The sequence below is a fragment of the Pongo abelii genome, chromosome 10, assembly GCF_028885655.2.
Source record: "Pongo abelii isolate AG06213 chromosome 10, NHGRI_mPonAbe1-v2.0_pri, whole genome shotgun sequence".
NCBI classification, from domain to species: Eukaryota; Metazoa; Chordata; class Mammalia; order Primates; family Hominidae; genus Pongo; species Pongo abelii.
In genome coordinates this window covers 21,284,141-21,299,192 of record NC_071995.2, presented here as the reverse complement: position 1 = coordinate 21,299,192, position 15,052 = coordinate 21,284,141, and the positions used below count along the sequence as shown (strand labels likewise).

The following is a 15,052-nucleotide window of genomic DNA, read 5'->3' as shown; positions in this document are numbered from 1 at the left end:
CAACTTTCTCTAAATTCAGGGTTAAAATGATTTGAAAACAAAGAATATGATTACAAAATTCTAAAATCGAAATAGTTGTAGAGATCCAAGTGGAAACTGTCACCCAGAAGTATTTAAACACAACACCACAGAACTCAGCAAGCAAACTATTTTGATGCAAGTTTGATGACCTGCAGATTTCCAATAAAAATAAGCTTTAACTTGTAACACTTAAGAGTTTTCCAAGAATTGCTTATTACACAATGCATCATCACCAAAAAAGGGGAAAAAAAACTCCACCAAAAAACAAAAACAAAGTTTTGTGATCTAGAAAATCAAATCTGACAGGAAGTTTCATTTTTTGACTTTTAAGATAATTTTAGTTCATTAATATCGCTAATATTATTCCAGGCGTTTTCTTTGTAGTTATCAGCCCTAGTAACTTTGGGTTTACTGATGTTTACATGATGACTGAATTTTACATAAAATGCAACAACCGCTTAATGTTGACAACATAACTGCTAAGCCATCTTTGTTCTCCCAAGGTAAAACTTTTTAAGAAAATAAGTACCTTTGATGAGAATATAAAATCTTGTGAGGAATGCTATTAAACAATATTTTAGTTTGTTCCCTAGAATGGCTGTAAAGAAAAATTCCTGTACCATAAATAAGATATTAATGCTATTAGAAATACATATTTATACATATAGCCTGGATATGTGTTAATAAGAAATTAAAACATTCAATTTCTCCAAACAAAAAAAATTGTACCAAGAATGTACTAAAAGCCCGTATCCTGTGTTTTTTTGTCAGTATACGAAAATGGATGTTAATATTCATCTTAAAAGATCAACATTTCCCATTTTCTTTGTCTCAATTCACCCTCTCCAGTTAACTGTCCTTACTACTCCATATAACCTCCTCCACCCTATATCACCTTTACCTATCTCTATATCTGATTATTTGTTCTAGTTAATACATCCTAGTCTTGGATTTTAATCTTCTATGAGAAGCTGATTATTTTTGGCACAATCTTTTTTTATCAGTTTTATCTGTAAGTGGAGTAAAAATCAAAAATCCACCCACAAAACTTCCCTTTTAGGGTATGTTGTCAGGATTAATAAAAAACAAGATCTTACTCAATGCTACAGATGGCATAAAATCACCCAGCATGAGATAAAAATTATTTCCCTTTGTCAGATACTGCAATTCAAAGATAAAATTAAGTGTTATCAAGTTAGCATATTTTTCTTCTGTTATTCTCTCAAGTGGAAGGCAACACTTGAGAGCTGGAAATTTTTCAGAATGTGTATATTTACTTTACAAGAACGTACATGCAAAATACTTGCATTAATTTTCTTAATGTTTACAATAAGATATCTGGGGGAAGAATATAATAAAAGTCACAACTGCAACATTGGTCAAAAACTGTTTGTGGCTTAAAGTGACAGGTATTACTTTTGTTTTTATTTCTCTCAAAATATGCTTTTGTACATTTAGTAAAATTGACTATTGCTTAAACTGATTGCAGTCCCTGCAGAGAAACATCTATTATCAGTGGTTGTTTATTTGATTGCTTTGTTTCGTTTCAAATAAAGTACCACAGGTTGTCATTTGGCTAAACAAACACAAGGTAGTGCCCATGTCATGGGAATGATGTCCACAGGCCCCAACATAAGAGGGTCATTCAATAAGTATTAAACAACATGTCTACTAATCTATAAACATGGGGAAAACAATAAAAGCATAAATGCCAGTGGCAATTTTCCCTTTTATTCCTGTGGATTTGATTCCTGTTCATCAATGTTCTCTTAAGAGACCAGGGCCTGTAATAAAGAGTCACTTACTCAAGGTCATCCATCAGTTTCCCTGAAACACAAGTTCCATGAAACTACTGTGAGGACAGAGTCAAACTCTCTTTCCTCCTGCGAATCACTTAAATGTTTAAGTGTGGGAAGAGTACATTCCCCCGCAACCCGGCCATTACATTTCTTGGACATAATTCCACTGTGAGAAAATTACTTCACCATGAAATGAATATGTTCTTTAAAATTTCTATTCGATAGACTTAAAGATGAAACCTGAAAACCCGAAAGCATAAATGCTTGAAGAAGCATGTTCTCATTTTCCTACATAAAGTGTCAAGATTAATCACTAAATATTTATTTACTATCTTTCATACACCTGGCAATGAGATTATGCTGTAATTTCAGTGGTTTTCATCTAGAAGCAACTATGCTTCCCAGGGAACATTTGACAATGTCTAGACACATTTTTCTTATCACAACTTGGGGACTGGGGGTGTTGTTTCTAGCCTCTACTAGGTAGAGACCAGGGATGCTAGAGAAGGAATATACTAGTGGGTTCAGTTGTTAAAGAGAAACACTGTTTCCCCTGCTCTGAGGACAAAGAGAAATGTCTCCCCATCCTCTTGACACTGTGTGTGCTGTGGACATTGTCAGCAATATCCCTACTATGATAGATTTGCTAAAAACTGTGTCTTGTAGTTTGTCAATGCAAATTAAAGACATAATACTAAACAGTAACTACATAAAAGCAATTTCAAAGAGTGGGGGAAGAGTAAAAAACAATTGTCCAACAGTGCAGAACTGACTAAAGGATAAAATTTTAAATATCTAGAGGAAGACCTAATGGAGAAGATAGATATGATATTTAGGTCCCTTCCTGTCACTATTACATGCAATGACAAGGCCATCCCTACAATAAGTGAGGCCCTAGGCAAATATGTTTTGTGTGGTCCCTGTTAGTATAAGCAAAATTTAAACAAATTTCTCAAAACAACAAGCAAACGGAAAACCCCAAAACCAAACTGTCTTTGGAGAGTTGCCAAAAATTAAACAATTATTGGAAAAATTTCTGAACGAATATTAATAGTTGTTAGGCTGATATATGGAAAAATGAAAAAGGAGGAAGAAATGCACGTGAAAGACACTATGTTTGTAGAAAAAGTGGCACTGGCAGCTAGCTCCAGGGCATAAATTATTCCCTGGTAACATGTTGGACATTTGAGAGACGTAATAATGAGCTCCCAATCTGCTCACATTAATCCCTTGGAACAAATTCCTGGGAATTTGTTCATCTTTCTAAAATGTATTAGAAAGGTCATCTTTCTAAAATGTATTAAAAGGAATTAACTTCAATAAATATATATGGCATTACTCCAGATAAATATGAAAAGGCATTTAAATTTCTCTCCACATTCTCTTACCAAAAACAAATGATTTAACCTAGAAAAGAAGTGACCTGTCACTGAATCAGGCCGTTAGTAGGCAAATGATTAGGTTAATCAACTTCAGTAGCTATCACTATCAGATCCATTCCCTTGAAATTACAGACCAAAAAGTAAAGCACAATGACTCCTCATCAAAATTCATCCTTGAGACTTAACATTATGCTATAAAGGCTAACTGATCTAGGTAGTTGCTTTTAGTCTAGAATTTTCCAGGATTTGTTAAACCACTAAAGACATGCTCCAAAATAGGCCATGGGTCATTTGTAAGCATACTGACAGTCTAGCGCATTTAATCACTTTTTTTCCATTGGAATACTCAGCTATCATCCTGTATTTTACACATAATACTCGAGTTATTTAGAATCATACAAACCAGAATTTTATTATCTAAAGAAAGACTTCAATCATTTGAAAACCAGATGGACAACACAAAAATTTGTTTCTTGTAAGTACTTTTAAGTCCAGCTAATACAGTCTGGCTGGTAGTCAAATACCAATAATATACTAAATAACTAAAACCTTGCTAGTTTTTCACTATTGGTAAATAAAGGCCTGAGGGTTCCAAGAATATTAAAATGTTGGGATGTTTACAAATTCACAAATTGAACTAATCTTTTCCACAGGGAGCCTCCACTAAGTGATAAGTAAATTATTGGCACCTTGGAATGTCCTCCTACTGTTTTTAAGCTTTTAAAAAAAAATAAAAATAAATAAAAAATAAGCGGCCAGGTGCGGTGGCTCACGCCTGTAATCCCAGCACTTTGGGAGGCCGAGGTGGGTGGATCACGAGGTCAAGAGATTGAAACCATGCTGGCCAAAATGGTGAAACCTTGTCTCTACTAAAAATACAAAAATTAGCTGTACGTGGTGGTGCGTGCCTGTGGTCCCAGCTCCTTGGGAAGCTGAGGAAGGAGAATCGCTGAACCAGGGAGGCAGAGGTTGCGGTGAGCTGAGATCGCACCACTGCACTCCAGCCTGGGCACGGAGCCAGACTCCGTCTCAAAAAAAAAAAAAAAAAAAAAAAAAAAAGCATATTTTCTGTTGCCTCTCTTTACTTCCCACTGGAAAACTTTCCTTCAAGAATAAAAAATAAAAATGAAGAAGAAACAACAAGTAATTGCCTTCTGAGAATTACATCCCCTGACTTCATTTGGTATTACTGGGAACACTGCCAGACAAAGGAGTTCTGCATGCTGCTGGAAGTTTATTTATCATTTAGCATCTTTCCTACATTTGAGTGATCTACTATTTGATAGTTATATACTTTTAAAAAAAAGAAAGAAGAAAAATCAGCCAGAAAGCTATGAGTGAGCTGACAAATTATGAAAGAGAATTACTGATAATAAAGTAATATAAGTCAGCTTGAATGACATTCTTGCTGCATCTAAAAAGTCATATGCAATTAAGGATTGGAATTTGCTAGAAGAAAGATAGGTATTTTTCTATATGACAAGTATTTGATATGAACGGTGCATCTTAAATTCTGTGATAATGCATATATGATACAATTTTGAAATACAAAGAGAAATTTGAGAAAATCCCTTATTTATTAAGTATCCAGGGAGAAGCCAGAGGAAGCTTAACTCTATCCTAGCAATGATTAAGGCTGACTTTAACAAAAAAAATTAGATGCTGCTAGATGCCAACATTTTGTCTATTTCTGATTCGTCAAAGGCTAAAAAAAAGTACCTGACATATATCCATGTTTTGCGAATCAAAGTAAAATATGTTAAAATTCATCTTGCAGGCTAGCACACTCACATCTGACACAGCTCTCTGCTTTGTACTGGGCAGGAATCAAGCAAGTTCCCTTTTTTAGATATCTAAAACAATATTTATTCCATATGTTTTCTAGCATTCAAGATTTTTCACTATTATATCCTCAATCCTACCAAGAAAACTGAAGTCAATCAGTTCATAAAATCTTTTAATGTTATAATATCTGTCCTTATTTTTTCTTTTTCTTTTCTCTCTCTCATTCTATTAGAAATATCTTTTGGTTTTTTTTTTTTTTTTTTTTTTTAGCGGAGTCTCGCTCTTTCTCCCAGGCTGGAGTGCAGCGGCGCAATCTTGGCTCACTGTAGCCTCTGCCTCCCGGGCTCAAGTTATTCTGTCTCAGTCTTGCGAGTAGCTGAGACTACAGTCGCATGCCTTCACGCCTGGCTAATTTTTGTATCTTTAGTAGAAGTGGGGTTTCACCATGTTGGTCAGGCTGGTCTCAAACTCCTGACCTCAGGTGCCACCTGCCTCGGCCTCCCAAAGTGCTGGGATTACAAGCGTGAGCCACTGCCCCTGGCCTCTACTTTCTTTTCAAAGCTTACCCATCTGTACTTTTTGGTGGATTTATCCAGTATTTCATTTGCAAACAGAGCCAGTTTCTCTGATATAGTGTAAATGGCTGGTATGGGGTAGGGGTGGAGGTGGGTTTCCTGTGAGGAAAACACATAAAGAAGTGCCAAAAGGACCACTCTGGAAGAAAGCACGTTCCCTTCCCTGAACCGCACCATTTCCTCAGTCCTGAATCAGCTCACTATTGAGAATTTTCAGTGTTTTCTTTTCCACACTAATTCTTTTCATCTGCCAGTAATTAAGACACACATCTCACCTTAGCATTAAAAATAAATAAATAAGTAAGTAAATAAATAAATCACTCTTGCTGCCACCTCTTTCTGCAATCCCAACTTTCTTTTAAAACAAAGCTCTTCCAAGAGACTCTTCTGGTATCTTACACTATTTTCTTCTATATTCTTCTTTCCACAACTTCTTTCTCAAAACTGTTTTTTGAAAGTTCACTAATGTCCTCCTAATCACTAAACCCAAAGACATCTGCTACATTTTTAATTTTCTTGAATCTTGGTCTGTGATTTCATTCCTCTCCTTGGTGTAACTACTTTTGGTTCTGAATCATTTCTCCTCCACCTGGTCTCTAGTAAGACCATGCACACTCACATTAACTCCCTCCTCAGCTTGTTTCTAGTCTTTATAGCATATTTTCCAAAAATCAGACTTTTTCTCTGTTTTTTCTTTTAATATATTTCTGGGAGCCTATCTACTGGAGGAGCTCAATTATCTCCTGTATGATTAGCATTCCCAAACTGACACCCTTTGTTCTAATCAGGCCTCGAGTATGTGCCTGAAACTTCGTTTTGGAATTGTCACCTTCACTTGTCACTTAATATTGCCAACTGTGAACTCATCATCTTTCATCTAAACTGTTCTGTGTTAATGGTCCTAATTCTTATAGTACTCAGTTTCAAACTCTTGACCCTGTTAACTTCCTCTGCCTATCTAGTCAATAAAGTATAGCATTCTCCAGATTATCCTTTCACAGTAATTGCTGTAAGAGTTGCCATCCAAAAGTATTTATACAGAAGTTATAAAAAAATCACATATATTCAAATGTGTCCCACACTCTTCTCAGTTCAGACTTTTACCAAAGCTTTTTCATCCACCTTTTCCTCTTGAAAGCTTACCCATCCTTAAAGCCACACCTCAGATATCATCACTTCTCAGAGGTATTTCCTAGTCTACTAGGGAGTAAGAAATACTCTTCCACTATCTCAAACCTATCTCACTTTGTATATATGCAGTCTTTTTTTTTTTTTTTTTTTTTTTTTTGATATGGAGTCTCGTTCTGTTGCCCAGGCTGGAGTGCAGTGGCACAATCTTGGCTCACTGCAACCTGTGCCTCCAGGGTTCAAGAGATTCTCCTGTCTCAACCTCCCGAGTATCTGGGATTACAGACACCCACCATCATGCCTGGCTAATTATTATTATTATTATTATTATTTGTATTTGTATTTTTAGTGGAGACAGGGTTTCACCACGTTGGACAGGCTGGTCTCGAGCTCCTGACCTCTGGTGATCTGCCTGCCTTGGCCTCCCAATGTATATATATAGTCTTATTACACTTTGTATATATGTCACTTAATGATGGGGATTTTGTTGTGGGAACATCATAGAGTATACTTACACAAATCAGATGGTATAGCCTATTACACACCTACGCTATATGCTATAGCCTAGTGCTCCTAGGCTACAAATCTGTGCAGCATGTTACTGTACTGAAAAATGTAGGCAATTGTAACAAATGGTATTTGTGTATCTAAATATAGAAAAGGCACACTGAAAACATGGTATTATAATATTATGTGATCACCATCATATATACTGTCATTCACAGATATGTCATCATGCACCACATACTGTATGTAATGTTGCATCTACCAGATTGCCTTATATGTGAATTATATATACAAATATTGCTCTGTTTCCAACCATAATTTGTGAGCTCTTGGAAAGCAGTATACTTGTCTTTTCAGTTTTCTTCAGTTAGACCCACCACAGTGCTGTAAACATAGCAAGTGCTTAGAAACCAGTTCTAAATTAACTAAGATGGAACTTGAGCAAGGCTTTGGAGTAAACTATTAAGAGGTCTGTGTTCAATTGCAACTTGTCTGAAGTTCCCCTTGAAAAGTTGGAAGGCTTTAGACATATTGACTGAGGAGATAATAGCAATAAAAGAAGGGATCAATTATCTAAAACATGAAAACATTATTGTTGTTGTTGTTATTATTATTATTATTATTATTATTATTTTGTCAGTAGGGAATTGAAATCAGATAAGAGGTTATTACTTAAGGCTTAATTTATCTACCTGAAATTTCCAAATTCTTTGGAAATTCTCTTTCTTTTTAACGTTTTTTGCTATGGTTCTTATTGTTCTTATCTTTTGGTCTGTTGTGTTTGTTTTTTACTTTGACAGTTTTCATCTGAGTTGAGGAATCAAGATGGGACAAAGGTATACTATATTTAGAATAGCTATTTTGCTGGTTAAGAGATCCAAAAAAGACTTGATGTTGATAATGGTAATTCATGCAAGCCTATTTTAATGCTTTTGCTTTTTAGAACCACCTCAGGCTTTCAAATATAATCAAATTTTATTTATGAAAATAGCTTTTGTTTATATGTGGAATTCTCACATTTTCTAGCTATATACAATATTTGGAATTTTAAAAATTTTGTTCTTTTTATGCTGAAAGTTAACAAAAACCATACTGTACAATTGTGAGGTTTTTTTGGTCAATTTATATTGACATAGTGACCAATCTAAACCTGAAGATAAATTATACCAAAGTAAGCAAAATAGAGAGTAAATGATGTATATCTTAAACAATAATTTTCTATATATAACACTACCTTGCTTTGAAGAGACGTCCTCAACAACTTGCTTGGCATGTTTTGAATATCAAAATGTTTTGGTGGCAATCATCAGAAACCATGGACCTTCTTACTTGCACTTATGTTTACATTTTTACTGGTTTAGAATCATGAAGAATTTACTCTGCATTAATTTAATCCCTTCATTACTGACCTTGCAGCAAATTTTGATTTAAAATTTTATAAATGTGTACAGACGGAGAGTTTTCAGAGAAAATGAAGGAGAGGTGAGAGTGAGGGAAATAAAGTAAGGCATAAATTCTTTTAGATGATCCTAATTTAATTGGTTTACATTATTTACTAATCAAATTGATACTGGACAGAAATAAAATCAGTCATTAAAATGTGAACTAAAACAATTGATTGACTTGGTTTTATTTTCCTAGTGACCTAAATTAAATAGAGTTATTCACACAAATTTAATGACAACACAAGAACACATCAGTTTTGTAAAACACTTGGGAGAAACCCCCACTTTCCAATGAACTTTCATTTACAGTATTGCACATTCAACTGCCTTTTGTAAATTATATATTTTTTAGTAGCAAATACAAAATGTGTGCAACAGAAGCAAAAATTTCCACCCATTTAATTTTTATTTTGCATGTTTACAGTCAGGTAACCATAGGCTGCCATGAGAGAAATTATTTTTATATTTCTTCACAAAGTGCTCTACGAGGAGAAATAATTTTCTTAGTGTAAAGCTCAGCCTTTATTCTGTCAGGGAAAGTAATTATGAAAGCAAAACAAATCCACATTGTCTAATTAGGTCATTAAAAAGCATAAATGCGTCATGGAAGCTTTTCTCTTTGCCTAAGACATAAAGCAAGACAATGAAAACACTCTGGTAATATAGAAAGAATTAGAATTTGTTTCTTTTCAAAAATAATAGGTCCTTTCATCTTTCTGTTTCCCTCAGATGAAGAGAGTTAATTTAGAGACAAAATCTTGTAATTAGTTCAGAGTTTAGTCTGATTATATTTCAAAATATTTAACCAAAAACAGGAAGCTGAAGAAAAAAGAAAATACACGGAAAAATTGTCAAAGGAAATGAATAAAGAGAGTGGGCTGCTGATCAAAATGTATTCTGCAGAGACAAGATGAACATAAAATCTATATTCATATAAACACAACCAATCTGGGATACCAGAAAGCTCTTAGAAGGAATATCCTGGCATCTGCCTTTGGGATTTGAAATCCAGATTTTAATTATAGTTAACTTAAATAAAAACAAATGGCTTGGTGATTTTGCCTCTTCCTCTCTCTACTTTTTATTATCTCTTGAGTTTTAGAAAACCCATGGCTGAAAGTGTTAAGAGACGAAACATGAAAAAGAAAAGGAAAAGAAACTTACCTGTGATCCTCTTGGCCCTCGTTTGTGGTCCCATTCTGAATGCCCCATGAGCTGTAAAGATGAAAATTATAATAAGTTAAATGATTATTTTACCTGACAAACATTTTTCTTCTTTATTTTAAAGAATAATCAGGTTGTTCCAATCTTTATTAGTAATATATTAAATAGCTATCATGAATAAATTAACATACCTAAATTAGTAGCAAACTCCTGGTTTGATAGCTAATATTTCCACTTGTAATCATTTTGAGAGTATTTTAATATCACTGTGTGATAAAAGAAGCTACTGTATAGCTCTGTCAGGGACATCCTAGATAGATGTTAAACCATGTAAAGCTTTACTTGCATATTATTAAGCCTTTAGCGTCTGAAGAAAATATTCTGGGTAAACGACTACTGTAGTTAAATCTACTGCCGCAAATGATAAGAACCAGAAGGCCAAATTAGTTCAATAATTTTTAATCCTCCTTCAAAACTATAAAAATCTTGAGAGTTCTAAAGAGTAAAATTATTAAATATTTAATATGAAATACGCCCACATAGTCACAAAACGTAGATATTTAATAATAACCTATAAAATATTATCACATTATTCCTATGGTGGTAATAGCCCTGAGCTACCTTGCTTACAAAGAAGAATATTTACTTATTGAAAATAACATTTAACATTAAGAATATTAAGGAAATAAAAGATATTGACTCAGAGAAATGAAACTCCATTCATCTGTCAGTAATCTCATTAGTCATCAGTACCAGCTGAAGAAGTATTTACAACTAATAAGCTAGCACACCAACAAGATGGGCTATAAATGAATTTATGTACGTTATTAGCTTTTCTATATAACAGCAATGACTCCTAAGTAGACTTAACAACAAACAACTGTTCACAATAGCAACAAAAATAATATGCCTTTGAACATTATCAAGAAATGTTTGATAACCATATACAGAAAATGGTAAAATTTTACTGATGGACATACAGTGCTACTGGTAAAGAAGACTTAATTCTATAAACTATTGAGTGCTCAATTCTACTCAAACAAATTTAACTAGATTTCAGGTTTAACTAGATTTCAATCAAAAGCTGATAGTATTTTTAATTTTTAAAGAACATAAATTTCATTGGAATATAAACATACATAATCAGTTATGTCAGATGAATAAGTGTAGCGATACAATGGAGAACATGAGAACTATAGCTCAGGATGTTATACAGTGTGCTGAAGTTTGCTAAGAGGGTAGATTTTAGATGATTTCACCAAACACAAATAAAGTTAAAACTATGAGAGACGATGGATGTTAATTTACTTGACCTTGGTAATTTCTTTACATTGTAAATATACATCAAAACATCATGTCGTACACCTCAAGTATATACAATAAAAAAGAATCCATTAGAGGCCTTGGCGCGGTGGCTAATTCCTGTAATCCTAGCACTTTGGGAAGCCAAGGCGGGAGGATTTCCTGTGTTCAGGAGTTCGAGACCAGACGGGTCAACCCTGTCTCTACTAAAAGTACAAAAATTAGCCAGGCGTGGTGGTGTGCACCTGTAGCCCCAGCTACTTGGGAGGTTGAGGTGGGGGAATTGCTTGAACCTGGGAGGCACAGGTTGAAGTGAGCCAAGATCGCACCACTGCACTCCAGCCTGGGAGACAAAGTGAGACTCTGTCTCAAAAAAAAAGAATCCATTAGAAAATGTTACAAGTGATAAAAATACCTTTCTGGTTATTACGATATATTATAAAACTTAACCAAATTTGGGGATAATGGTTTAGCATTTCCCCATTCATGCAAATGAATGAAATAATTTGGAATAAATATACGTATGTGTGCCAACAAAATATAAGCAAGAAAATAACAAAAATATTTTGTATTTGATGAATTATTCAACTAATGAAAAAAAGGAGTTCATGACCAGCCTAGCCAACATGGTGAAACCCCTTCTCTACTAAAAATACAAAAATTAGGTGGGCGTGGTGGGGCACGCCTATAATCCCAGCTACTTGGGAGGTTGAGGCAGGAGAATCGCTTGAACCTGAAAGGCCAAGATTGCAGTGAGCTGAGATCACGCTGCTGCACTCCAGCCTGAGTGACAGACACCCTGTCTCACAAAAAAAGAAAAAAAAAAGAAAGAAAAAGAAAAAGAAAAATAGACTTTTGAAGGTAAGAAATAATTAGAGCCTAACCTTATAATAAATGCTAATATTAATTATAGATTTAAAAGACAAATTTTTAAAAAGACAAAACTTAAATATAAAATAGAATAAAATCCAGGTAAATATTCAACCTATCTTGGGAAATTAAAAAAAATTAAAGAAATCTAAATCTCTTTTTAAAGATTTTTTTTATTACAAAAGAGGACAAATTGATCTGGCTATATGAAACTTTAGAGTATTTGCACAAATGTCACATTGGTAAAATATCTGTAGTAAACTTAGGTAAAGAATAATATCTTCAAGATATTAAGGGTTCTTACAAATTTGAAAGAATCTCAACCCTAGTAAAAAACTGAGGGAAGAGTGAGAACAACTTACAAAATAAATAGATCTATGGAAAGAAATTTAACTTTATTGGAAGTGAAAGAAATTCAATATAAACAACGTCAAGATACTACTATTGCCTATTATATTTGCAAATTAATAATGTTTGCAAATTATTATTTGCAATATTTGGAAAACAAGGAGTAAACTAAGCATATACATTGCTACTATATAACAAATATATATTTATACACATTGTGTATATACATTTACACATATATAAAATATATATAATACATATATTATTAAAAATTCATACCCTTTGAATCAGTAAACTAAGATCTAAAAATCCAGTAACTATACTATTATAGTGCTACTAATTGTATATCCAACAAAAGGGAAATCACTCAATAGATTACAGTATATAAAATGATACCATAGAGCAATTAAAATTTGACTTCCAAGGCCTTTACAAAAAAGAACATGTGAAATGTTCATGGTATAACAAGTAAAAAGCATAACAAAGTAATTTAATGAATTTTAAGCTATTCATTTTAACAGACATAGTCAATCGTTTTAAGCCTTGGAATTATCATGATGATTTAATTGTAGTTTGGCTAGCGCACAATTTTGGGTACACTGACCCAGATAATCATTATATAAAATTGAATGCTTACATAGTAGATATTTCTTTAATGCTTTATTTTTTTAATTTATGGATTTATTGGCATTATATCATCTCAAAAATATTTATTGATACTAAAGTTGATTATAATATGGTTCACAAGCAATAATTAATGAAATAAATAGTATGATCTAGAAACATAAATTAAAATAGTTAATTAGTTGTTCACTAGATCAAAAACAATTCTTGACACATTTCAAACATTGACAATATCTTACATTAAAATAGGAAGATGAGATGGTTATTTTTGGCAGCTTTAAAGTGGCAATAAATTGAGCAATAGGCTTCTGGTGAAATGATTTATCAAAATCTTCTGGAAGAGTTACAAAATACTGACTATTAAAACTGTTATCCTCCTTGCTAATGAGTTTAAACTAACAGGATCAAAATAAGGTGGTAAATTCTCCTATCACAACTAAAAGAGGTAAATAAATCTTACAAACACAAGTTGTAATCCACAATATATTGATTTAAGAGAGAATATTTCATGATGACAGTAAGTCAAAAAGGAAACATTTTTGTAGGACCAGAATTAAAATGAGAAAAGCATGTAATTCACTGCCTTCTGCCATTAATTATCTTAACGATGACGATTTTGGTCAAAGAACAAAAACACTCAAAATGTAGACTAATTTGGGTCATCATTTACTCTAGAAGATAAGATCAATTTGGTAATTTGCAAATCAGAGCTTGTAAGATGCATTTCAAAAAATTCACTATATAAATTTTACTTTTTCTTTTAAAGCATAAAACAGTAAAATTTGCCAAGTGTGTTATGTATCAGAGAGTTATTTCCTAGCATTATATAACAAACTGAGAAATATGTAGGGCAAAGAAATTCTTTTCCATTCTTATTTATATATTAATATCATCTTTATATTATATTTGAAAGGTATGAGCTGACCAAGAATGTGGTAGTATTTTAAAATGTACACTATGGCTACTTTTTTCAAAGTAATAAAAAATGTTACAGAAATCTACATCCTATGTGAAATACATTCAAAAATAATGAACTCTGCATATGGCAAATGAGATACTGTAATGTTCTACAGTCAATAAGAGCACCAAAGGAAATAAACAGGATATTTTTCCTTTTGGATTTGAAGAATACAAAGTGTTTATCATTAAACTTCCATTTCTAATTAAAATAATCTGAGCCAAAATTTAGCATTTATTATTTCAGCGTATTTTCTTTCTTTTTTTTTTTTTTTTAATGCAAAGAAAGAAGCAATGATGGGGGTAGGGACTACATGGTGTCAGAGCTTTATTCCTTCCCATGACTACAGCATTCTGGCCACTAGATGGGGTGTGGGGTGGAGAGTGGGAGATGTAAGGATAAACTTCATATTAGCGCATGACAGCATATGAATTTTTATCCTGTTTGTATAAAAAATATTTTACTGTCATAAAAACATTGTTCTCAGACAATGGATGAAAGACTACAATAAGCAGCATATTGTCAGAATCCTTTAAAAAAAACTACTCATAGTGTGATAAACTGACTTAATATTACAGATTATTTAAAATAAAATGAGGGATTTAGCTACTGGTAAGTATTCCTGTTAAACAGAACCATAAGGATAAATGTTTCACAAAGACATCTCCCTAGCCCTACTTTCTTGATGTGTGATCACAACAAATAAAAAATGGTTATTCACAATAAATAGTAAAGAAGACAGCTTGCACATTGAGGTCAATGAATTTCAGAATTAAGTGCAAAATGATGTTGATATTATTTCAAAGAGAAAGTCAAAACATCCTTTCAATCAAACAGATAAGATTAGTGTTAAGTTGCAGATGACCAGTGTAATCATTTGACATTATCATAGTAGCAGATAAAAGACGTTAATGGGCCACAAACAATGAGGAAAAGAAATAGAAACTGTGGAATTTTCCTTTTTGCAAAATAATTCATTTTGACTAAACTTTCAAGAGAAATGAATAGCAGCATGCTACTTAAGCAATTCTGGGAAAAGAGAAACTTTATTAAGATGATATGATACTCTTTTTGGAGAAGGAATGCTTATGATTTGAAGATTAGTTACATAAAGTTGTTAGAAATATAAAACAGAGAGGGAGAG

At 33.1% G+C, this 15,052-nt stretch overlaps 1 protein-coding gene across 1 annotated transcript in view; it reads right to left on the bottom strand.

The window, feature by feature from the left end:
• Positions 1-15,052, bottom strand: part of PDE3A (phosphodiesterase 3A) — a 303,896-nt gene that overhangs the window by 109,439 nt on the left and 179,405 nt on the right. Inside the window, exon 2 of the mRNA XM_024257297.3 lies at positions 9,807-9,857. Within this exon, the coding sequence (XP_024113065.2) occupies positions 9,807-9,857 (51 nt within the window). The remainder of the gene's footprint in view (positions 1-9,806; positions 9,858-15,052) is intronic.